The sequence below is a fragment of the Hypanus sabinus genome, chromosome 6 (genome assembly GCF_030144855.1).
Source record: "Hypanus sabinus isolate sHypSab1 chromosome 6, sHypSab1.hap1, whole genome shotgun sequence".
NCBI classification, from domain to species: Eukaryota; Metazoa; Chordata; class Chondrichthyes; order Myliobatiformes; family Dasyatidae; genus Hypanus; species Hypanus sabinus.
The window spans coordinates 116,427,586-116,454,851 of NC_082711.1; the positions used below are offsets into that span (position 1 = coordinate 116,427,586).

A 27,266-nucleotide genomic window follows, 5' to 3' on the forward strand; every position below is an offset into this window, starting at 1 on the left:
TGTGAATTTAATTTGGAACAGAAATATAGGCTAGTTACAAATGTGCAAAGAGCCTTTCTTGGTGCTATTTAAAGTCTATTCATAATTAATTCAGTGAGGATTCAGGATGTAATATGTACTTCTTAGCTCGAAGATTCATTAAAAGACCAATTGAGAGGCTTTGGATTTGAGAAATATTTCCATTGATATAAATTACTTCTCTTGTAAGAGTCCTGCCAGTCAAGAGAAACTAAGACAATTTATGATGGTAAACCAGAGCATCTGAAGGAAACCTGCACAGTCAGAGTGAGAATGATTATACTCCACATAGCAGTGCTAGAGGCCATGATTCAATTCAGGAAGCTGGAGCTGTGAGGCAGGTGCTCTACTAGTTGCAATGTATTACAAGTGTAAAGATTTTAAAGAAAGATAATACAGAATAAAATTTTGAATAAATACTGCAATAATAAAATATTTTGGAGTGAAAACATATATGAAACTTTCTTAATGATTTATCCATCATGTGAATTGTTACTACTATCTTGAAACACTAACTTTATATTCAAAGCCATGTGCTTTAGAACATTACAATTAAAGTTATGTTCTTGCTTTTATTTATCTCAGATGAATCAGAAAGAGATGAAACACGGCGACTTTATGCTGAAAACTTTGAAAATATTGAGGTTAGTTTTACTTCATTAAGATGAGTGGAATGGGAATTGATCTCTTGTAGTGCTATTATGCTTGACAAAGAGAAGCACTCACACTTGGTTTCCTCTCATCTTTTTTCTGATGCTCCCTCTGTTGAGTAAACTGGCTCCCTGTCTTGGTCACTGTTTACACCATTCAACTGAATTTTTCTTTTCATTTCCCAATAATGGAATATTTTCTTGTTTCCTTATTTTAGTTAAATTTTGTTTCTCCTGCATTTCAACATAACCCTTCACACTCAAAGATTCAAAATTCAAAGTCCATTCATCATCAAAGTATGTCTGCAGTATGCAACCCTGTAATTTGTCTTCCCCCACAGACAGTCACAAAACAATTAAGAACCATAGAACTAATCTATTCAAAGAAAAACATCAAACCTCAAATTCCCCTTGCCCACTTGCACAAAAAAATTGTGCAAATGGCAACAAAAAATGAGCAAAAACACAGCATATAAAAACACAGAAATCAAAAGGCTTATTTCTATACAGTTTAGCTCAGTGTTCATTATCTGCAGACTGTCCCAATTCGAAAGTTGCCCAAAAGTAGTAACAAAAAAGTACAACCAGAACCAGAACTGGAAACTAGAACACATAATAAACCTGAATTAGAGTCCAATTCTACAATCCACATTGACTAAACCTTGCTCCAGCAGCATCGAGGGAGAAAGAGAGATCACTTGAAAGCAAGGACCTTCCCTCAGGAGGAGCAAGTCAGAAACCGCCTCACGCACACACCCTCTCCAGCAGCAATGAGCAAGAGGCTGGCAGACTGCTGAATACTTGCTCACCTTCTGCACCTGCCTCAATGATTTCAGTCTTCCTCAGCACTGTAATCGGAGAAATGGAGTCAATCATGGGCTCACACCTCATCTGGCTTCCTGGCCTCTATGTTGCACGCTTTGGTCACAGCCGTGGAACACTCACAGAGACAGAAAAGTGTCAGATTGCCTGAGGTCAGTTACAGGCTCTAACAGTAGCAGAACTATATCTGATACAAGAAGATGTGAAAGATGTGAAAGGACTTGCGTCTTGACCTGTCTTGAGGATATTGTCTTTAGCACCATCTTCTTTGGGAATTGTTGAATAAAATTTGATTTTTGCTTTATATGGTTGAAAATAACCATATGGTTATGAATAACCATAAAATATGTTTGGAAATAATAAGGAGCAGGAAAGTTTTTCCAAACTTATGGAATTGTTGTTGGAAGGATATTAATGACCCTATTTTTCTCTCTTCAGTCCTTGAACTGAGCATGCCTTGGTTGTATTCTTGTTTTGTTGGTTTTAGAGATGAGTACTGAGGTCCAGTGTAGGAAATACAGACTCTTTCATTGAAAGAGCAAAAGGTAGCTGCCAGTACAGGCAGATGGGTAGTTTGTGAGATAGTGCATCCTGCTGTTTTGACTTTACGCCACAGAGATCCTCAAGGAAGGTAGACCAGCACTCTTGCACCACATACCTGCTCACCACCACCTGCTCCTGAAGGTCTGGGAAAAGGAACAACTTCCCTCAGATCAGGGATGCTCTGATTGTGACCATATTCAAAGAGGGAGATAAGGCAGATTGTGGCACCTACAGAGGCATCTCCCTCTCGTCAACAGGCAAAGTGCTTGCACGTATCCTTGTCAACCGAGTCCTTCCACTATCTGAAGAAGTACTCCCTGAATCAATGTGGTTTCCATCCATCTCGACGTATCATGGATATGAACTTCACAGAATGCCAATTACAGGAAAAATGTAGTGTCAAAGCCTTTGTATTTGGCTTTCATAGGTTTGACAAAGGCATTTGATAAAATAAATTGCCAAATCTCTGGCGTAAACTATCCTGGCTGTCTAACATGGCTAACATGATAAACTAAAATGGCTGTCCTGACACGTACTTACAAATACTGAGGCTACTGCATGATAGCATATTAGCCGTGGTGCTCAAGACTGGAGTCAAACAGGGCAGTATCATTGCACCCACCCTCTTTGCCATCTTTATTGCTGCCATCTTTCACTTCACTGGCCAAGAACTGCCACAGGGAATTCTAATCATGTATAAGGTGGACAACAAGATTTTCAACCTCAATCCGTTCAAGGTCAAGAATGAGGTCATCATAGAACTTCAATATGTGGTTGACAACACCATTGCAACGTACTCTGAAGAAGATCCGTAGGCACCTGAAAGCCCTGGAACAACACCACCAAAGAGTTTTACAAAAGATTTTGAGAATCAGCTGGAAGGACTGACACACTAACACCAGCGTACTTTAGGAGCCAATATGAACAGCATCTCCACCATGATAAAGCAACACCAACTCCGATGGATAGGTCATGTCATTCTGATGTCTAACTACATCTCCCCAAACAGATCCTTTACTCCCAGTTGAAGGAAGGTCAGCAAATACCTTATTCTGAAAGTAAATTTGATTCACTGTTATCTCCAGGTTATGATCATTAAATAGGGATGTATATTTCTTTCCCTTGCTCTTCTATCTCTATCATTCCATAAGCCATACATTTGTAAAAATGTGGTTTTGTACAGGGTTTCTTTAAATGCTGAAGTTGTGTTAGTTATCTGCTCAGCTCAGTAGGTTGATTAAAAAAAAAGGATAGTACCTCAAAAAATACCTAAAATTGTTTTGAGTGACGTGATCGGCTGTTTTCTTTCAGTTTGATTCATATAGGATTTTTGACAAACTGATAGTCAGTAAGCACAGAATAAAATGTAGCCGAATTGTGCAAAATAGAGCAAATTGATCATGTCAGATTAGGATGAAATTGTATCCTTTAGTTGACTTATAATTGCTGCTAATGGAACTTGTAAGTGAATAGTAAACTTCCATGATGTGTTATTAACATTAATATAAGATCTGTGACTATTATTTTGAATCTGAACTATATGACAGTTTCTTCTGAGGTTTGATGAACAATCTGCCTGCACCATAGCATAAACCTTTGGATTAAGCAATAACAAGTAATTATGCTTATGTTTAGATGTTTAGAACTCATTCGTGTTAATTGCATTTTCCTGTTTTTAATTTTTATTTTAGCGAATAATAATGGCCTTTGAGGAACTTCGCATTCAAGCTGAAAATACAAGATCAGAAATTATATTTAAGTGTAAGTATTTGGTCATATTACCAAACACTAAAATTACTAATAAATAAACAACAGTTCTTTTAAATAATATAACCATTGTTATACAAATATTACTGACAGTTCATGTGAGACATCTGTATTCACTGAAATCTGCAACCAGGTTAAGTCACAACATCAGCTTCACAATAGGTGATAATGATATTATCAATGATTGATCAAAACCATATTACTGAAGTGTCTGTAGCGGAAAATATTACATTTTTTTCTTATTGACTGCTATCTGCATAGGAAGTCACTGAGACTTTTATTCATAGAGAATCAATTACATTTCATTCATTCTTAAGAGATGCCAATAAGTTAAAGGAACTTGCAGCTCTACAAAAATCGGAACTTTACCGTAAAGGCCTTCACTGGCAGTATGCAAATTCCTTGGGCAGGTACCACTTGGGAACTTCTGCTTGAAAATAAGCTCCACTTGCTCAATGTGCAGCTGTGCATGACTTAAAGCAGTGAGTCTTGCAGGTCATTACCTGATACATGGCAGCAATCATGCTTCAGACCAGTGTGCTTACTACATTTGAACCAAAGGGTGCTTATTGATGTTACTTCATGTAAACACTCCTGTTGACTCATGACCATACAGCTTGCCTGTATGGTCAATATAATATCAGAGCAGAACTTTGGCATGCTGAAATCAATGATTCTATTTTCTGGATTGCTTTGCAGTGGCTCTGCTATATTTGCAGAACTAGTGTCAGTCTTTGTAGTGGCCTACTGCATATTACACAGTTTTTCCATCAGGTTGATAAAGTCCTCTTGCCAATTATAATTTGGGTGGCTGAAGAACAAAAGCACAAAGAGAAGGCTGAGAAAAATAATGGAAAGATACAAGTCTTTTTATATTTGATTTGTTGTAATGAACCCATTCAAGTGTGAAATCAGAAATTCCACACATATTTGTTAAACATCATTATACTATGTATATGACTACCATTTTGAAAGAAAAAGGCATTGCTAAATAAACATTTAAAACCAAACTTATCAAACAAATCTTCATACTGCATACACAGTAAAAGACAACAAATCGCTTACACTATATTCCCTTCATGTGTACTTTTCATATATATTTGGCTGAGCTGCTCTCACTCCACATCTTGCCTCTCTACTAGCAGCAATGTGGCTAAATGTATTGCTGATGTTTAATGGAAGAGACTGCAGGTGGGCTTTTGAATGCCCTTGAACATCCCTTACACATAAGAGATTATGCAGATGCTAGAAATCTTAAGCAACACACACAAACTGCTTCAGCTCCTTTCCTTTTTGGTCCTGATGAAGGTTCTTCTCCTTTTTTATTCTTCATTCTGCATCTGTTAGGACAGTTTGTACTGTGAAAATGGCTCCAGGGGCTGTGTTTTGTTTTGTGTGTGAGATGTGGAAATTTTGGGAGACCTCCAGCGTCCTGGACAACTGCATCTGCTTCAGGTGCACTGAGCTGTAGCTCCTCAGAGAACATGTTAAGGAATTGGAGCTACACTTCGATGATCTTTGGCACATACAGGAGACTGAGGAAGTGATACATAGGAGTTACAGAAGGCAGGTAACTGAGTGACTATCAGGAGAAGGAAGGGAAATAGGCTGCCATTACAGAGTATTCTTTTGGCCATTCCCCTCAACAATAAATATACCAAAGCAACATACAAAATGCTAGAGGAACTCAGCAGATCTGGCAGCATCTATGGAAATGAATAAACAGTCGTTATTTCAGGCTAAGACCCTTCTTCAAGACTGAAAAGGAAGGGGAAAGATGGGAAAATAAAAATGTGGGGCAGGGGAAGGAGGGTTTGCTAGAAGGGGTAGGTTGAAGCCAGGTGTGTTAAAAAGATAAAGGGATGGAAAAGAAGGAATCTGATAAGACAGGAGACTGGACCATAGGAGAAAGAGAGGGAGGATAGGACTCAGTGGGAGGTGAAAGGCAGGTGAGAATAGATAAGAGGCCAGAGTGGTGAATAGAAGGAAGAGGGGAGGCAGAGGAGAAGTTTTTTTTTAACTGGAAGGAAAAATCGATATTCATGCCATCAGGTTGGAGGCTAACCAGACAGAATATAAGATGTTGCTCCTCCACCCTGAGGGTGGCCTCATCTTGGGACACGAGAAGGCCATGGACCAACATGTTAGAACAGGAATGGGAATAAGTATCGTACTTCGGATGTTGTTGAGGGGGATGACCTACTGTGGGAAGACACAGCAACTGAGTCTCTGGTTCTGTGGCTCAGAAGAGAAGAGAGTTGAAGAGGACTGCAGTAGTGATAGGAAATTAGTGGAATAGAGATGAGATTCTGTGGGCAGGGTAGAGTCATCCAGATGATATGTTCCCTCCCAGGTGCCTGAGTCAGGGATGTTTTGGATTGGTTCCACGGCATCCTAAAGGGGAAGGGTGAGCTGCCAGAAGTCTTGGTACATATTGGCACCAGTGACCTAGGTAGGAAATGTGGGGAGGTATTGAATAGAGGTTTTAGAGAGTTAGGTAGAAACTGAATTGTTGCCTGTGCCATGGCCAATAAGCGTAAGAATAGGATGATTTTTCAGTTGAATGCGTGGTTGAGGAACTGGTGCAGGGGGCAGGGTTTCAGATTTCTGGATCATTGGGAACTCTTCTGGTGAAGGCAACAGCCTGTGCAAAAGGATATAGCCTGAACCCAAAGTGGACCAATATCCTTCTGGGCAAATTTGCTAGAGGTGTTCAGGAGGGTTTAAACTAATTTAGCTGGGGGTTGGGAACTGGAGTGATATAGCTGAGTATGGGGAAGTTGGTTCACACACAGAGACAGTGTGTAGTGAGACTGCTAGCAGGGAGAGTCTGATGATAGGGACAAAAATGAAAAGGGTGATGAATACAGGACTGAAGGTGTTATATTTGAATGTGTGCAATACTGTATGTGGAATATGGTAGATGAATTTGTAGTACAGTTACAGATTGTTATGTATGACATTATGGTCATCACTGAATTGTGGATAAAAGAAGACTATTGCTGGAAGCCTAATGTCCAAGGATACACATTGTATTGAAGAACAGACAGGTAGGCAGAGAAGGTGGGGGTGGCTCTGCTGGTTTATAAATGAAATCAAATCATTAGAAAGAGGTGAGAAGATTGGAAGGTATAGAATTATTGTTGGTAGGACTAAGAAACTGCAAAGGTAAAAAGACCCACGTGGGAGTTATATACAGACCTCCAAACAGTAGCAAAGATGTGCTCTACAAATTACAATGCGAGATAGAAAATGCATGTCAAATTGGCAATATTACAATATTCATGGGGGATTTCAATATGCAGGTAGATTAGAAAAATCAGGTTGGTGCTGGATCCCAAGAGGTGGAATTCGTAGAATGTTAAGATATGGATTTTTAGAGCAGCTAGTGGTTGAGCCCACTATTGGATCAGCTATTCTGGATTAGGTGTTGTGCAATGGACCAGAATTGATTAGAGAGCTTAAGGTAAAGGAACCCTTAGTGATTATTATAGGATAGAATTCTCCCAGTAGAGTTAAAGTCAGATGTGTCAGTATTAGAGTGGAGTAACAGGAATTACAGAGGCATGAGAGAGGAGCTGGCTAAAATTGATTGGAAAGGAATACTAGCAGGGTTGATGACAGAACAGCAGTGGATGGAATTTCTGTGAACAATTCAGAGAGCTTAAGGTAAAGGAATCTTGGGGGAAGTGATGGCTTCCGTTAGTCTCGTGAGACAGTGGATCTGGGCCTGGAAAGTCTCTGAAGTGTCCTCTCCAGGGTGCAGGCCTGGGCAAGGTTGTATGGAAGACCGGCAGTTGCCCAAGCAGCAAGACTCCCCTCTCCATGCCACCAATGTTATCCAAGGGAAGGGCAAGGGCCGATACAGCTTGGTACCAGTGCCGTTGCAGGAGTTGCCAGAGCGAGGTTGAAGGCAACGTTGGGCTGCCTTAGGGACTCCAGCTCTGGATTTGTCCTCAGGGTTTACTCCCAAAGCCTTTCCCATGAGTGTGTATGGCTGCAAGTGAACATAATATAATCGAATTCACCCACAGTTTGGGAAGGAGAAGCTAAAGTGAGATGTATCAGTACTACAGTGAAATAAATGGAATTACAGAGGCATGAGAGTGGAATTGGCCAAAATTGATTTGAAACCTAGCAGGGATGATGGCAGAGCAGTGAAGACTGGAATTTTTGGGAGAAATTCAAAAGGAACAGAATAGGTACATCCCAAAGATGAAGTATTCTAAAGGCAAAATGGCGCAATCATAATTGACGAGAAGTCAAAGCCAAAGAAAGGGTATATAATAGAGCAAAAATGGAAAGCAGATGATTGGGAAGCTTTTAAAAACCAACAGAAGGCAACTAAGTAAGTGATAATGAAGGAAAAGTTGGAATATGAAGGTAAGCCAGCTAATAATAATAAAGAGGATAACAGAAGTCTCTACAGAAGTGTAAAATAGAGGTAAGAGTAGATAACGGACTGCTAGAAAATGATGCTGGAGAGGTAGTAATTGGAGACAAGGAAATAGTGGATGAACTGAATATTTTGCATCAGTCTTCACTGAGAAAGACACTAGCAGTATGCCGAAAGTTTGAGAGTGTTGGGGAGCAGAAATAAGTGAAGTTTTCATTGCTGGGGAGAAGGTGCTTGGGAAGCTGAAAGTTCTGAAGATGTTTAAGTCACTTGGACAGATGGTCTATGCCCCAGGGTTCTAAATGAGGTGGTAGAAGAGATTGTGGAGGCATTAGTAATGGTCTTTCAAGAATCACTGGATTCTGACATGTTTCTGGAGAAATGTTAAATTGTAAATGTCACTCCACTTTTCAAGAAAGGTGAGAGGCAGAAGAGAGGAAACTATAGGCCATTTATTCTGACCTCCATGGTTGGGAAGATGTTGGAGTTGATTGTTAAGGATCTGGTTTTGGGGTACTTGGAGGATCATGGTAAAATAGGCCGAAGTCAGCATGGTTTCTTGCTTGATAAATCTGTTGGAATTCTTTGAGGAAATAACATGGATAGACAAAGGAGAATTGATGGATGTTGTATACTTGGATTTTCAGAAGGCCTTTGACAAGGTGCCACACATGAGGCTGCTTAACAAGGTATGAGCCCATGATATTACAGGAAATGCAAGAATCGAGCATTGGTTGATTGACAGGAAGCAAAGAGTGGGAGTAAAGGGAGCCTTTTCTGGCTGGCTGCAGGTGACTGGTGGTGTTTCACAGCGGTCTGTAATGGGACCATTTCTTTTTACATTATATGTTAATGATTTGGATGATGGACCTGATGGCTTTGTGGCCAAGTTTGTGGGTGTTATGAAGATAGATGAAGGGGCAGCTAGTGTTGAGAAAGAGGAGATGCTACTAAAGGACTTAGACTGACTAGGAGAATGGGCAAAGAAGCGGCCAGTGGGATACAGTGTCGGGAAGAATATGGCCATGCACTTTGGTAGAAGAAATAAAAGCACAGAGACAAAAGCATATTTTCTAAATGGAGAGAAAATTAAAAATTCTGAGGTGCAAAGTAACTTGGGAGTTCATGTGCAGGATTCCCTAAAGGTTAATGTGTAGGTTGAGTCTGTGGTGAAGAAGGCGAATGCAATGGTAGCATTAATTTGGAGAGGATTAGAATATAAGAGCAAGGATATAATTCTGTGGCTTTAAAAGATGCTGGTGAAGGCTCACTTGGAATATTGTGAGCAGTTTTGGGCCAAATGTTTAAGTAAGATTATGCTGACATTGGAGATAGTTCAAAGGACATTCATGAAAATTATTCTGAGATTGAACAGCTTATCGTATGAGGAGTATTTGATGGTTCTGGGCCTGTACTCACTATACAATGTTGAAAGGCCTCGATAGAGTGGATGTGGACAGGATGTTTCCTATGGAGGGGGAATCTAAGACTAGAGGACATAGCCTCAGCATAGAGGGGCATCCACTTAGAATAGATATGACGAAGAAATTTTTTAGCTTGATGGTGGTAAATCTGTGGAATTTATTGCCACTGGCGGCTGTGGAGTGCGAGTCATTGGGTATATTTAGGGCAGAGGTTGATAGATTCTTGGTTGGTCAGGACATGAAGGGAGATGCGAGAAGGCAGGAGATTGGGGCTGAGAGGAAAATTGGATTAGCCAGTGGAGCAGATTTGATGGGAGGAATGGCCTAGTTCTGCTCCTATACCTTAAGGTCTTATGTTCAAAATGTTGACTGTGTATTCCCTTCCCTAGATACTGTCTGACTTGCTGAGTTCCTCCAGCATTTTGTGTGTGTTGAACATCCTTAATCTGATGAGTCTGATACTCCATTTTCTCAGTAGAATTGAAAGTAATCCAGGCATTTGTTGACAAATAATAGTAGGGTACTTTTTAGATGATAGGAGTAAATAACCTGAGAGAAATCACAGGTTCATGATCCATTCCCTACCCTTGTAGCCCCAAAACGATCCATAGGACCATAGCAGAAGTTGGCCATTTGGCTCATCAGGTCTGCTCTGCCATTCAATCATGGGTTGATCCAATTCTTCCAGTCATCCCCACTCCCCTGCCTTCTCCCCATACTCTTTGATGCTCTGACTATTCAAGAACCTATCTGTCTCTATCTCAAATACACCCAATGGCTTAGCCTCCACAGCCACTGTGGCAACAAATTCCATAGACTTACCACTCTCTGACTAAAGTAATTTCTCTACATCTCTGTTCTAAACGGATATCCTTCAAGCCTGAAATCATGCCCTCTTATTCTAGACTCCCCTATCATGAGAAATAACTTTGTCATATCTAATCTGTTCAGGCCTTTTAACATTCCGAATGTTTCTATGAGATTCACCCCTCATTCTCCTGAACTCCAGGAAATACAGCCCAAGAGCTGCCAGACGTTCCTCATATGGTAACCCTTTCATTCCTGGAATCATTCTTGTGAATCTGCAGATTCTTGTGAATCTTCTCTGAACCCTCTCAACTGTCAGTATAACCTTTCTAAAATAAGGAGCCCAAAACTGCACACAATACTCCAAGTGTGGTATCACTAATGCCTTATAGAACCTAAACATCACATCCCTGCTCTTACATTCTGTACCACTAAAAATGAATGCCAACATTGCATTTGCCTTCTTCATCAATGACTCAACCTAGAGGTTAACCTTTAGGGTATCCTGCACAAGGACTCCCAAGACCCTTTGCATCTCTGCATTTTGAATTCTCTCCCCATACAAATAATAGTCTGCCACAGAAGTGCATAACCATACACTTTCCAACACTGTATTTCATTTGCTACTTCTTTGCTTATTCCCCTAAACTATCTAAGTCTCTCTGCAGGTCCTCTGTTTCCTCAACATTAACCGCTCCTCCACCTATCTTTGTAAAGATTGGCAAATTTAGCCACAAATCTATTAATCATTGACATATGTCGTAAAAAGCAGCAGTCCCAACAGCAACCCCTGTGGAACTCCACTGTTTACCGGCAGTCAGCCTGAATAGGATCAACACGTAGAAACAAGCTGGATGAACTCAGAGGTCAGGCAGCATCTGTTGACTGCTCATTTCAATGGATGCTGCCTGACCTGCTGAGTTCATCCAGCTTATTTGTATGTGTTGATTTGACCACAGCATCTGCAGTGTACTTTGTGTTTAGCCCGAATAGGATGCCTTTATTCCCACTCTTTGTTTTCTGCCGATCAGCCAATGCTCCACCCATGCTAGTAACTCTCCTGTAATTCCATGGGCTCTTATCTTGTTAAGCAGCCTCGTGTGTGGCACATTGTCAAAGGGCTTCTGAAGATCTAAGTACACCATATCTACTGCATCCCCTTTTTCTGTCTGCGTGTAATTTCCTCAAAAAAATCCTAACAACTAATTGAAAAATTGTTCACTGCACTTTCTGTTACATTCTTAAATTACCTGCAGCCTTTAAATTAATTTTATATGGGTAGAGGAGGCAATAGGATATAAGAAAGAGGATAATCTATGAGGATACCATTTTCAGTGTGGCTTCAGGTCTTAATAATGGCCAGCATTGTTAAGTTCACATGGTTTGGTTATGGAAATATGAATTAACTTTTGATTTCTCTTCTTGCCTAAAAGGAAGATTGAATTTGGATGGAAGTTCTTATTGATGAAGCAAATGGTGTAGTTATCTCACAACACCAATGATCTAATTTTAACCCTTATCTGTAGTAAACTGGAGTTTTAATATTCTACTTGTGATAATGTAGGTTTCCTCTGAGTGCTCAGGTTTCCTTCCACATCCTGAAAGACATGCATGTTAATAGGTCAACTGGCCACTGTAATTATACCCATATACAGTAGGTCAGTAAAGAGTATTGATAATCATGAGTGAGAAAACAGGGATTGCTCTAATAGTTGTGAAAGACTCAATAATCCGAATGATCACATTCATTGTTGCATAGGAATATGTAAAATATTACGTAATTCTACTCACAGAATCATATGTTGCAGCCATTCTGTAAGATGCTTCTGTAAGGTGAATTCTGTTTAACAGCAAGGCCAAGTCCACTAGTGGATAGCTGCTGTATAATGATTGCCTTATAAGTTCTCAAAATTGACTCTGAACCCCATGAAATATCATTCCAAGCGAGGAAACCTTTCTTATTATCACCTCTTTCAACTCAGAAATCAATGCACATCCTTAAAGAATAACATTTGGAAAAAAAAATTCAGAATAGTGAGACTGGAATATGCATTATGGATAGAAACCTTTTATGTTAATCATCAAGAATAGCTTGGTAGTGCCATCACTGATCAAGCTAGCTAAGCTCTGAAAGATATGACTGTCTGAGCAAATGAGTAATGAATTTAGAATAAACTTTTTTTTATTACTCATTTCTTGAAAGGTGGTTGTGAACTACCTTCATCAACTGCTGCAGACATACAGATGAAGCAATTGCAGTGACCTTGTGACAATAAAGGAATGGCAAACAGAATGCAGGTCTTTCACGTCAAAGTGAAAACGGATCTCTCTGAAGTGATTTAAATTAATTATAAATATTAAAATAATTGATTGCAAAGTATACACCCCCCTTTAAAATGACACTTCAAATCATCACTGGTGCAGCCAATTAGTTTTGGAAGTCACATAATTAGTTAAATGGAGATCTGATTTTGGAGTCCATCATGCTTCATGGTAGGAATGGTGTGTTTTTGAAGATACACGGTGTTTGACTTACACCATACATGCAGTTTAGTCTGATGGCCAAAAAGCCCAATTTTGGTTTCATCAGACCATCAGGCCATCTTCCAGCTGACTTCAGAATCTCCCACATGCCTTCTGGAAACTCTAACCAAAATTTCATGTGAGTTTCTTTCCCTGAGGGATAACAAATATTTGAATGATAATTTAACTTGTTTTAATCAGCACGTTATTACTTGGTGAATAAAATTACCAGGCAGCAGAAATTTCTGTCTTCCCATTTATAGCAGATGCTTCAAAGCTATGGTGAATTTCCCCAATGCCCTATCTTCAATACCACCCCCTTCTGGAACTCTACTTGCTATTTAAGCAAAAACAATGCCAGCTTTCTCCCCACTTCAACATCCCCCGAATTGTCTCCAGTTACACTCAGCTTGGTCTCATGTTTTTAAGAGATGCCTTATATTACCACTTTCTGATTGCTGAACACAGCCATCTTGTTTATGTTGACTCAGCTAATGAGAATGCAATAAATCATTAGTGCTCAGCAACTGAAAATTCAAACAGCAGGTGCTGGAAATCTGAAAATAAAACAGAAAATACTCTAAGGGCATAGCAAGTGAGGCTCTTTTGCCTATGTATTGTGTTGATAAACAGTATACTGTTACATTGGGACATAATGCAAGCTTGAGGTACAACAATTCATTGAGTTGTATAGCACAGAAACAGGTCTTTAGGTCCACCAGGCACATACCAACATCTATATTAGTCCCATTTGCCTACAATAAAGACCATATCTTTCTTTCTTTTGCCTACATAAGTGTCTATGCTTCTTAAACACTGTAAAGATATCAGATCCCATCACATAATCCAGCAGCAATTTCCAAATACAAATCACACCGTAAACATTGTTGCTTGCTGCTGCTTACACGCGGGAAGGAGGGGAGCTGGGGGGGGGGAGCTTTGGGGTTCTAACATCTAACTGTTGTTCATTCTTTGGGGCACTTTTCTGTTTTCGTGGATGGTTGCAAAGAAAAAGCACTTCAGGATGAGTATTGTTTATATTTCTCTGAGATTAAAGTGACCCTTTGAACCTTTGAAAAAGACTTAACCCTCAGACTCCCTTTAAAACACCCACCTCTTGTCTTCAATACCTTACCATGGATAGATGATTTTATTTGTATCAGGTTATCACTCAGTCTCTAACTCCAGATAATATAAGCCCATTTTATCCAATCTCTCCCCATTCTGAAATCCTCCATTTGAGGCAACATCCTGGTGAATTTCTATGCACTCAATTGGTACAATCACGATCTTCCTAAAGTATGATAGCCAGAACTATATACAATACTCTAAAAGCAGCCTAACTAGTTTTTAAGGTTGCAACTTAATATCCCAATTCTTATACTCAAGGCCTCCAACTATGAAGCACCATTGCCATATGCCTTCTTGACCACCTTATCTACATATGTTGCCACTTGCAAGGAACTATGGACTTGGGCTATTCACATCTCTGTTCATTAATATTCCTTAGTGCCCTGTTATTTACTGTATATGACATGCCCTGTTTAACTTCTCAAAATACATTCCTCACATGTCAGAGTAAAAGTCCTTCTGTCAACACACTGGCCAACTTTCCAATTGATGTATATCCTGGATCAGGAAGGTCTTGGCCTTAAAGGACCTTCTGTGCTATCCACAACACTGCCAATTTTTTTTTATCTTCAGTAAGTTTACTAATCGTACTTCCTATGTTTATATCCAAATGCTTGATATAAATCACAAACAGTAAAAGTCCTAGCACTGGTACCTGTGGTACACCACTAGACACAGACTTCTCATCATCTTTTGTGTCGACACCTTGCAACTTTCTCCTAGAAGAATCCTTCTTCACTTCTTTGCTTTGTCTGCCTATCACCTCCCACATTCTTGCATTATTCCCTCTTCCAATCCACCTACCTTCCCCTTTTCACTTGGGCTCAGCCTTTTACCTGCCAGTTGTGCTCCTACCCCTTCCCCAAATTTTATATTTCGGTTTCCGTCTTCTTCCTTTCCATTCCTGATGAAGTGCCTTGGACCGAAACATCATTTCCCTTCACAAATGTTGCCTGACTAGCTGTCTTCCTCCATTCTGTAGGAGTTGCAGAATTGTCATTAGTATTGCCCTACATGTTGAAGTCTAAGCTGAGCAAAGGGTGAGCAGATCAAAGGAAAATGATCTATACAGTTGTATTTTAAACTTCAAGGATGATTACTGGGGAGGGTTGGTTGGAGAGAAAGAAGTGAAGATAATCAAAACATTCAATATAACATAAAAACAAAATGCTGAAAAAAAAACTCAGCAGGTCAAGCAACTTCTATGGAAAAAGAAATAGTTAACATTTTAAACGAGAAAATCTACAGTTGCTAGAAATCCAAGCAGCACACTCAAAATGCAGGAGGAATGCACCAGGCCAAGCAGCATCTCTGGAAAAAAAGACAATTGACGTTTCGGGCCGAGACCCTTCAGCAGGACTAACAAAAGGTCTTGGCCTGAAATGTCAGCTACTTTTTTCCATAGATGCTGCCTGGCCTGCTGAATTCCTCCAGCATTTTGTGTGTGTTGCTTAGTTAACATTTTAGCTCCAAGACTGTCAGAACTGAGAAAGAAAGAAAACAAAGTTTGTTTAGGTAACAGAGAACAGCGACTGGGACAATGAATGAATCAAACATAATAGCTGTGAAAGGGTGAAATAATGTAACTGTTAAAGACCAGTTTTTGTCTGTGTTGCTAATGTAAAATATAAGTATTGTTATGTATTATTGTTGTTATGGTCTGTTTTGTTAAGATATGCCCAGCAGGCTAGAATATACAAATGAAAGAAAGAGACGATTTGGATGATAGACAAAAGTGGCTGGTCCTGATATAAACAAAATGAACACGTGATTTAAATTTAGAAATCTTCTGTTAGCTGCAGCATGTCCATATGAAAGATGTGGTAGTGTGCCTTGAGTTTGTGTCAGACCTCCTTGTAACAGCAGGAGAACCAGACAGAATTCAGAGGAGAGAGGTGGTTATTAATAGACAAAGCAATCATATGCCAGGAGTAGGGTGGTCATTTCTGAAGAGTGAACACAAGTGTTCTGTACCCAGTCTGTTTGATTTGTCAATTTTGGTGGATATCACTTCCTAGTTTACATTGTTCTGTAGTTTGTAAAGGTTTATAAGTTTGTAGGAAATCTCATTGAATGTTCATTGTTTAATTGTGTAATTATCCTATCCCTACCCTGAATTAAATATTCATTTGTTGCTCATGGAACGAGAAAAAAAAACTGTTAGTAATGTGTCTGCATACTTATAATTATCTGACCACTTCTTTTGGAACCAATTCCGTAAAAGTTCTCAAGGTGAGATGTGCACCCTCAGTGCAAAATGAGGTAACAGTGAACTGCATTCTTCCAGCAAAAGAATGACACATGTCAGGGTTTCAATTTTATTTTAATGTTGCCATCCATTTTAAATTGATGATACAATCATTGAATTTCTTAAGTTATTTTTCACATTATGGCTAATACTTTATATACTATGTTTCTAAATATAGTGACAAACGATCCTCCTTTTTGCAGTAAATGAAGAAATTGAACAAAGAGAACAGCTTAAGAATAAGTATCAACATCAATTAATTGATAAAGAAAATGAGGTATTTTAGTACTTGTACTGCAAATTGTAAAATGAATTACTTTTTATTCATAAATTAAGAAAAATATTTGATTTAGTTTGCTCAGCATAAATTTTATGGCTGAAGCATTCTATAATGATGAAGTATGATAATTACCCCCAAGTGAGAATTGGAAAACTCAGGAATATATCTAGAATCCACTCTGTTATTACTCAGTGAATTTCAGTAATTTCTGAGTGTATGTGGTGATCCATTAAAGCAGCATAACTTATAAAGTTATACAGTATTAGCATATGATATTGGGTCCACCAAAAATGGGTACTCTTCCTGGTCTTCAGACATTTGTTTATCATTGACAGTTGATCTTAATTTAGGATTGTTTCATTTTAAGTTATATTATTCAGTGCTTTAATATACTTTTTAATTTTCTACTTTTCATGTATTAGCATTTCATTTTTTAACATCAGCAAACCATTTTGTAGAATTTTTTTTGCGAAGTCCTCCTGCATTTAATGAGTTTAAAAGCGAAAAGTTTCAAAGAATGAATATAAGCTACTTTCACATCAGGTAGTCTGTATGGAAACATCTTTTTAACGGATTAAAGATGAAGACGGGGACAGTGAATGGAGTTGATGGATTTTTAAGGACAGAAGAATATTTAAATATATTCTCAATTATGTGATACAGGGGGAGAAAGGTAAAAATTTGAGAAATGGGCTCAGAGGGCTTAGGCGAAAGAGGGCACAGTAGGCTTATCTTTTAGTTCTCCTTGTTATTTTCAGTTATTTGGGAAGTATGAGTGTGAGGGCAGCTTGTTGTTCTTGGTGTCGGATGTGGGAGATCCTGGAGTCTCCGAGCCTCCCAGACGTCCACATCTGCGCCAGGTGCGCCGAACTGCAGCTCCTGAGGGACCGAGTTAGGGAACTGGAGCTGCAGCTCGATGACCTTTGCCTGGCCAGGGAGAGTGAGGAGGTGATAGAGAGGAGTTACAGGCAGGTGGTCACTCCGGGGCCACGGAAGGCAGATAGGTGGGTCATGGTCAGGAAGGGGAAGAGGCAGGTACTAGAGAGTACCCCAGTGGCTGTCCCCCTTGACAATAAGTACTCATGTTTGAGTACTGTTGGGGGGGACAGCCTACCTGGAGGAAGTGACAGTGGCTGGGCCTCCGGCACAGAGGACGGCCCTGTAGCTCAGAAGGGTAGGGATAGAAGAAAGAGGACCATAGTAATAGGGGACTCGATAGTCAGGGGTTCAGACAGGCGGTTCTGTGGAGGTGATCGGGAGTCCCGGATGGTAGTTTGCCTCCCTGGTGCCAGGGTTCGGGCCGTTTCTGATCGCATCCAAGATATCCTGAATTGGGAAGGTGAGGAGCCAGAGGTCATGGTACATGTAGGTACCAATGACATAGGAAAGGGGAAGAGGTCCGGAAACGAGAGTATAGGGAGTTAGGAAGGCAGTTAAGAAGAAGGACCGCAAAGGTAGTAATCTCAGGATTACTGCCTGTGCCACGCGACAGTGGAGTAGGAATGGAATTAGATGGAGGATGAATGCGTGGCTGAGGGATTGGAGCAGGGGGCAGGGATTCAAGTTTCTGGATCATTGGGACCTCTTCTGAGGCAGGCGTGACCTGTTCAAGAAGGACGGGTCACACTTGAATCCTGGGGGGACCAATATCCTAGCGGGGAGGTTTGCTAGGGCTACAGGGCAGACTTTAAACTAGTAAGATGGGGGGGGGGCAGGAATCAATTTGAGGAAGCTATGGGAGAGGAGGTTAGTTCACCAGTAGAGCAAGTAAGTAGACAGTGTGTGAGGGAGGAAAGGCAGGTGATGGAGAAGGGATGCACTCAGCCCGAAGACGTAGGAGAGAAGAAAGAAAAGGATAATAAATTTGAATGCATTGTTAGGGATGAAAAGAGAGGAGGAGGTGGAGAGTATCTTAAATGTATCTATTTTAATGCTAGGAGAATTGTAAGAAAGGTGGATGAGCTTAAAGCGTGGATTGATACCTGGAATTATGATGTTGTAGCTATTAGTGAAACATGGTTGCAGGAAGGGTGTGATTGGCAACTAAATACTCCTAGATTTAGTTGCTTCAGGTGTGATAGAGTAGGAGGGGCCAGAGGAGGAGGTGTTGCATTGCTTGTCCGAGAAAATCTTATGGCGGTGCTTTGGAAGGATAGATTAGAGAACTCCTCTAGGGAGGCTATTTGGGTGGAATTGAGGAATGGGAAAAGTGTAGTAACACTGATAGGAGTGTATTATAAGCCACCTAATGGGGAGCGTGAGTTGGAAGAGCAAATGTGTAAGGAGATAGCAGATATTTGTAGTAAACACAAGGTGGTGATTGTGGGAGATTTTAATTTTCCACACGTAGATTGGGAAGCTCATTCTGTAAAAGGGCTGGATGGTTTAGAGTTTGTGAAATGTGTGCAGGATAGTTTTTTGCAACAATACATAGAAGTACCGACTAGAGATGGGGCAGTGTTAGATCTCCTGTTAGGGAATGCGATAGGTCTGCTGACAGATGTATCTGTTGGGGAGCACTTCGGGTCCAGTGATCACAATAGCATTAGCTTCAGTATAATTATGGAGAAGGACAGGACTGGACCTAGAGTTGAGATTTTTGATTGGAGAAAGGCTAACTTTGAGGAGATGCGAAGGGATTTAGAGAGAGTGGATTGGGTCAAGTTGTTTTATGGGAAGGATGTAATAGAGATATGGAGGTCATTTAAGGGTGAAATTATGAGGGTACAGAATCTTTATGTTCCTGTTAGGTTGAAAGGAAAGGTTAAAGGTTTGAAAGCACCGTGGTTTTCAAGGGATATTAGAAACTTGGTTCGGAAAAAGAGGGATGTCTACAATAGATATAGGCAGCATGGAGTAAAGGAATTGCTCAAGGAATATAAAGAATGTAAAAGGAATCTTAAGAAAGAGATTAGAAAAGCTAAAAGAAGATACGAGGTTGGTTTGGCGATTAAGGTGAAAGTAAATCCGAAAGGTTTCTACAGTTATATTAAAAGCATGAGGATAGTGAGGGATAAAATTAATCCCTTAGAGAATCAGGGTGGTCAGCTATGTGTGGAGCTGAGGGAGATGGGAGAGATTTTGAACGATTTCTTCTCTTCGGTATTCACTAAAGAGAAGGATATTGAATTGTGTAAGGTGTGGGAAACAAGTAAGGAAGTTATGGAACCTATGACAATTAAAGAGGTGGAAGTACTGGTGCTTTTAAGAAATTTAAAAGTGGATAAATCTCCGGGTCCTGACAGGATATTCCCCAGGACCTTGAGGGAAGTTTGTGTAGTGATAGCAGGAGCTCTGACGGGAGATCTTTCAGATGTCATTAGAAACGGGGATTGTGCCGGAGGATTGGCGTATTGCTCATGTGGTTCCATTGTTTAAAAAGGGTTCTAGAAGTAAGCCTAGCAATTATAGACCTGTCAGTTTGACATCAGTGGTGGGTAAGTTAATGGAAAGTATTCTTAGAGATAGTATTTATAATTATCTGGATAGACAGGATCTGATTAGGAGTAGCCAGCATGGATTTGTGCGTGGAAGGTCATGTTTGACAAACCTTATTGAATTTTTTGAAGAAGTTACGAGGAATGTTGACGAAGGTAAGGCAGTGGATGTAGTCTATATGGACTTCAGCAAGGCCTTTGACAAAGTTCCACATGGAAGGTTAGTTAAGAAGGTTCAGTTATTAGGTATTAGTGCTGGAGTAATAAAATGGATTCAACAGTGGCTAGATGGGAGATGCCAGAGAGTAGTGGTGGATAATTATTTATCGGGATGGAGGCCGGTGACTAGCGGGGTGCCTCAGGGATCTGTTTTGGGCCCAATGTTGTTTGTAATATACATAAATGATCTGGATGATGGGGTGGTAAATTGGATTAGTAAGTATGCCAATGATACTAAGGTAGGAGGTGTTGTGGATAATGAGGTGGGTTTTCAAAGCTTGCAGGGAGATTTATGCCAGTTAGAAGAATGGGCTGAATGTTGGCAAATGGAGTTTAATGCTGAGAAGTGTGAGGTTCTACATTTTGGCAGGAATAATCCAAATAGAACATACAGGGTAAATGGTAAGGCATTGAGGAATGCAGTGGAACAGAGAGATCTAGGAATAACAGTGCATAGTTCCCTGAAGGTGGAGTCTCATGTAGACAGGGTGGTGAAGAAGGCTTTTGGAACACTGGCCTTTATAAATCAGAGCATTGAGTACAGAAGTTGGGATGTAATGATAAAATTGTACAAGGCATTGGTAAGGCCAAATTTGGAATATTGTGTACAGTTCTGGTCACCGAATTATAGGAAAGATATCAATAAATTAGAGAGAGTGCAGAGACGATTTACTAGGATGTTACCTGGGTTTCAGCACTTAAGTTACAGAGAAAGGTTGAACAAGCTAGGTCTCTATTCATTGGAGCGTAGAAGGTTGAGGGGAGATTTGATCGAGGTATTTAAAATTTTGAGAGGGATAGATAGAGTTGACATGAATAGGCTGTTTCCTTTGAGAGTAGAGGAGATTCAAACGAGAGGACATGATTTGAGAGTTAGGGGGCAAAAGTTTAAGGGAAACACGAGGGGGTATTTCTTTACTCAGAGAGTGATAGCTGTGTGGAATGAGCTTCCTGTAGAAGTAGTAGAGGCCAGTTCAGTTGTGTCATTTAAGGTAAAATTGGATAGGTATATGGACAGGAAAGGAGTGGAGGGTTATGAGCTGAGTGCGGGTAGGTGGGACTAGGTGAGATTAGGAGTTCGGCACAGACTAGGAGGGCCGAGATGGCCTGTTTCCGTGCTGTGATTGTTATATGGTTATATGTTATATAAATATTAATCAAGAGTAGTGATATTTTTTCTTCTCTTATATATACCTTTTTATGTTACGGGGGAGCTGGGGGAACTTCGAATCGATTGCTACGGGATTCACGTGTGTAATCATGGCGATTGCCATGACCTGTACAATGAAGGGGGGTAATGTTGTGTTTTTTTTAATTCACAACATTAGTAGGGGGGTATTTTGTAATTTTTTTTCTTTATAATCTATTTTTCTTTAATCTTTCTTTGCCTGGACAATCGGGGGGTGGGGGTGGACACACATAACAACACGGAGAATTTTAAAAAGATTCCCCAAGGTACTACGAAAGTTGAAAAGTTAGGTATTACTATAGACTGGAGTAACCCTGTTAAAAATAATGACTAATTTACTGAATTATTAAAGTTTTAATGTTAGTGAGCTTATTGGACCGGTGAAAAGAAAAAGAATTTTAACATACATTAAGAAAATAAAAATAGATATAGCTTTTAGCTGCATTCCACTTGAAAAAATTACTTATAATTTAAGAGATAAATATGAAATATTTCTGAAAATTTGGTGCCCTTATTTACAAAAGATAGGATTAAATATATAGGTACTCCAAAGATAGAATTATTGGTTATTTGGGGAAAGAAATAAATATATATACTAAAGCTATTATGAACTCCATGGAGCATGTGGGGATCTTCTGATATCCAGGCATTCTTTCTTTCTTTCTTTTTTTTTTTCTCTTTCTACAGGGATCTATTAGGGGGGAGGGGAAAGGGTTGATAATTTTTTTTCCTTTTGTAACCATTTGAAAATTCAATAAAAAAAATTATAAAAAAAAAGGAATGGGAAGTAGAATTGAAATGGGTTGCTAACAGGACATTGCACTTTTTCTGCTTGGCGAAGTGGTTTCCCAGTCTATGTCAGGCTTCATCGATATACAGGAGGCCACACTGGGAGCATCAGTTACAGTAGATGACTCCGAACAGACTCACAGGTGAAGTGTTGCCTCACTTGGAAGAAATATTTGGAGCCCTGAATGGTAATGAGGGAGAAGGTGTAGTTGTAGGTGCAGGTGTGGCACTTGTTCCACTTGCAAGGGTAAGTACCACAAAGGAATTCAGTAGGGTGGGACAAGGGAGTCATGTAGGGAAAAATCCTTGTGGAAAGTTGGTTGGAGGGAAAGATGTGCTTGGTGTTGGGATCCCATTGAAGATGGCGTAAGTTACAGAAAATTATGGCTGGACACAGGTTTGTGGGGTGGTAGGTGATGACATAAGGAACCCTAGCCCTAGTGTGGTGGCGGGAGGATGGGATAAGGGCAAACGTTGTGTAAAATGGAAGAAATGCAGTTGAGGTCATATAGAACTGGCTCCACTGAAGAGGGACATCTTCCCCTTCTAATAAAATGAGAGTAATTCTTGGGATCATGACAATGTCATTATTGAAGACACCAATGTTTATCTTTGCTACGATGAGATTGTCGTGCAGTTCTTCCACCACCATCCAAAGCCTTGGTGGATCCAAGTTCCTCACTGAAATGATGAGAGATCCCCTCTTCAATTCCAGTTTATGTGGCGGCAATCCAGAGAGTTCGACCAAATCAAGGAATTCTATTGGAATATGAGTGGTGTTAGCTTCTTCACCACAGCATTGAAGGAACAGTATTCTTTCATGATTTCAGGGAAGTGCCTAATACTTGTGAAGTTTATTTTTCGCATCATTTCATTGAGAGGAACCAAGATAGAATTCCTCGAACAGTTAAGCAGGATTGTCGAATGTCGGGTAGATGAAATCAGTGCATTCTTCCATAGATTTTGCTGGCAGAATCATATCTTCAGGTAATTCGATTTTATCGTTTTCATTTTTCTCAATCTTGTCTTCTCCAACATCCAATAAGAATTCTGAATATTGTCCTTCTCCCTCACTCAATCGCATGTTTCTCTTTAATTGAAACTTGATGAAGCTTCTCTATAAGTAGGATTATTTTATGCATGAATTCTCCACATCAGTATCGTTTCCAGATTTCACAATCGGTAGAAGCTGATGAAAATCACCACAGCAAATGTTTAAAATACCCCCCAAGGCCTCATTCTTGCCGCATACATCGCAAGAGTCCAGTCCACGGCTTTGAAGCTCTCCCTCCTAATCATGGGGCACTCATCTCAGACAATAAGCCTCGCTTTTGAAGTAAATTTGCAGTATTGGTATTTTTATTGATGTTACAAAGGGCATCTTCATTGACTTTGAGGGGTATTTTGAATGCACTTTCCTACCACAGGCATCAATGTTGCTGCAATACCTGATGATGCTACAGCAAGAGCAACACCTCCATCTCCCCTAAATTTACCGAGGATCAAGTTGATGATAAATGTCTTGCCCATTCCTTTTGGTGCATCAATGAAAATCATTGAAGAGAGATTCCTTTCCAAGCAGTCGCACACATATTCATATAGTTCTCTTTGCTCATTATTCAATAGGGGCTCCTTCTGTGAAACAAATTCCTGCTGTTCTTCTCTGTTGTATTGCAGTTCACGCAATAATTCCAGATTGCCAGCACTTTAAGTAATTGTACCGTTTTTTGGGGTTGGCAAGTTATATTCTTCAAGTGTTTTGCCCAAGTTCTCAAGTTTCTCTTGGAAATACAGAAGAGCTTGTCCACGATGCCTTTCATCGATCATGATATTAGGATCATTGATAGTTCTCCTCTCCATTTGTAAGAAATCTTCAGACATTGCATTCCTGAACCAGTTCCATAATTGCTGTGGATTGTTGATTTCAGTGTTTGTTAGTAAGACAACAAACAAATCTCTCATTGCTCTGGACATTCTTGTTCTCTCTGTTTCTTCCATAGTTTGCTGCCAATGATTGTCAGATTGCAACAATCCTCTCTCTGCAGACGTCTTTGAGTGATGGAAGGATATCTCCATCACATGTTTTCAGTGATTCGAAATACCCCTGAAGGCCTCATTCTTGCCGCATACATCACAAGAGTCCAGTCCACGGCTTTGAAGCTCTCCCTCTTAATCATGGGGCACTCATCTCAGACAATAAGCCTTGCTTTTGGAGTAAATTTGCAGTATTGGTATTTTTAATAGATGTTACAAAGGGCATCTTCATTGACTTTGAGGGGTATTTTGAATGTGCTTCCCTACCACAGGCATCATCCCTTTGTGATGAAGAAGTCTCAAATAGTAGAGGTCACCACTTAGTGGAGAAATGGTATACACTCAACCCAGAACATTTGCTTCAAAAATCCCAGAGTACTCCTCCACTGTTTTCCCATCTCTTATTAGTCCAAGTGTAGAATCTGGGAATATCCGCATTTTCTGGTTGATCTGCCAACCTTCAAGAATACTCTACCGTATTTATTTCTTTTTTCCCGGCTTAAAGCCACGTACATAGCTTTGCTATGACTATACATAAGGCGCAAGGCCAAACCATGGAGAATGTGTTGATTTATCTGGAGAAACCGGTATTCCAGCATGGTCAGCTGTATGTGGCTTTAAGCCGGGAAAAAAGAAATGAATACGGTAGAGTATTCTTGAAGGGTGGAGGATCAACCAGAAACGTTGTCATCAAAAGTGTCCTTCGTTAAACGAGGAGGAGCTATATTTGTCTTGCTACGCATCTTTATTATTTAATAAACTGAGTTTTTCTTCTTTAATTTTCAAAGCACATCACATCAGACTGTACTATCTTCCTCTCAAAGTGTGCCCCAACAAGTCATCCAATTGTCTAGTACTTACCGTCTTTTTGTCAGCAAGTCAATAATCCAGTTGCAGATAGCTGTCAAGTCCCAAGTTGAGAAGTTTGGAAATGTATTTACTTAGAACTGTAGTCAGTAAACAATTCTGCCTGGTAGCTGCTGCAAAATCTGCAAAATATTTTTGTGAGTTGCCTCCGTGATGTTTGATGTGCAAATATTTTTCAAATGCTCTTGCTGGTAAAGCTCCACAAGAACAGATATTATGCTTTATAGAAAATACAAGGAGAGGATATATATTCAAATAAATCTTAGCTTAGCCACACTTGCTTTTTCCAAATTTAATCGTGTATTGATTATGCTTAAATTGTTCATTTCAAGGTACTGCAGTTCCAACAGCAGTATAAACAAAAAGACACTGAGCTTCATGAAACGTGGATTAGTCTACAGGAGTCCACAATCAAATGTGATCAGCTAGAGGAAGCAACTAGTAAGCAATGTTACTATTTTGATCAATCTAAAATAAATTTTTGTATGCATTCCGTATGAAATCCAGACCAAGCCTGTTGTTTAGAATTCATGGGAATTATATTATTTTGCTATTCTATGATAACTAACAAAAGAACCACTGACAGATAAATTGGAGTGGTGTCCTCTACACTGAAGAAGCCAAATGCAGATTGGGTGATTGCAGAGCACAGCACAGCAGTGATCATGAGCTTCTGGTTGACTGCAGTTTAATTATCCATTTAACTCCCAAGCTGATCTGTCTGTGGCTTCATGCACTATTACAACAAAGCCCAACGCAAATCTGAAGAATAGCACCATCATCTTCCAAAAGAACATGTTACAGCCTTCCAGAATCAAAATAAAAAAAACTAAACAAAAAAAATATTACCTAATGAAGTACAGAATAATATACACAGTAATAATTTACAAAATAAACAGATTGTACTATGAAGTATGTTCTCCTGTTGCACAGAGATGAACTGTTGTATATGCTTATTGCATTTGGTAGGAAAGATTTTCTGTAACAATCTTTGTGACAGTGGGGCTGAATTGCATATTCAAAAGGGTGCTCCACTGCTTATTCAATAGGTCATGGAGAGGATGTTCCTGATTTGTCCGTGATGGATAATAGTTTGTTTAGTGACCTCCTCTCCATCACTAACTCAAAAGAGTCCGGGTTGTAGCCAAGGACAAATCCAACCTTTTTGATGAGTTTATTTAATCTTTCTGCGTCACCAGCACTGATGCTGATCCCCCAACATAAACCCACAAAGAAGACTGCACTTGCTACAACAGACTGGTAAAAGATCTCCAACATCCTGCTGCACACATTGAAGGATTTCAGCTTCCTTGGAAAATAGAGTCTGCTCATTGCCTTGTAAACAGTGTTGGTGTTAGTTTTCCTATCAAGAGTGTTGTCGAGGTGAACACCCAAGTATTTGTACTCCTCCACCACCGCAACTTCTCGTAGAATATATACAGGACTCATCACAGTCCTCTTCCTCCTAAAATGATTTTGTCACTCAATGGCAATAGAGGTCTGTGACATACTGGAGCCAAATCTCCAGATATGACTCCATACCTGAGCTGTTCTGCTTGTGGAGTGTAGGAGAATTCACTCTAATCTTCCTAACCTTAACATTACCCTAGGAAGTGACACCTGATCACTTTTATACATTGCAGTTCTTAGAATTTCTTTATGGAGATCACTGCTAAAGAAAAAGTGATAATCTCTTTTGCTTTGAGTAAAGACTATCAGGTGCATGTAGGTTGTGGGATTCCAGAACTGTTTGAATTCATAAATAACACATTTCCTCTTAAGAATCTGGAGATCTGTGTGAATTGCAAGACCTATCACTCCCTAAGTATCGAAATAAGAGATAACATTTCTCATTATTGTTGCCACATATTTAGAAAGTTCACACATCTCTTTCATAGTTAAGCTCTCTATATTACCACCATATTTTACTTATTGTGCTTTGAGGAGTTCAACTCGAGAGATTCAAGCTGAATTAACCTGTCTTTCTATAACTTTCAATTTCTGTTTGTGCTCTGACTGGTGTAGCAAGGCCCTTTTGTAAAATGTGTGTAAATGCTGGTAAAGAGTACTATGGAAATCATCAAGGTGAATTTTCTGCCATAGACACAGTTTCTCCATATTG

At 39.8% G+C, this 27,266-nt stretch overlaps 1 protein-coding gene across 1 annotated transcript in view; it reads left to right on the plus strand.

Moving 5' to 3' along the window:
* The window catches only part of sycp1 (synaptonemal complex protein 1), a 223,131-nt gene that overhangs the window by 85,311 nt on the left and 110,554 nt on the right, over positions 1-27,266 (plus strand). The window contains exons 8-11 of the mRNA XM_059971481.1: positions 604-662; positions 3,725-3,794; positions 16,533-16,606; positions 25,477-25,585. Of these exons, the coding sequence (XP_059827464.1) occupies positions 604-662; positions 3,725-3,794; positions 16,533-16,606; positions 25,477-25,585 (312 nt within the window). The remainder of the gene's footprint in view (positions 1-603; positions 663-3,724; positions 3,795-16,532; positions 16,607-25,476; positions 25,586-27,266) is intronic.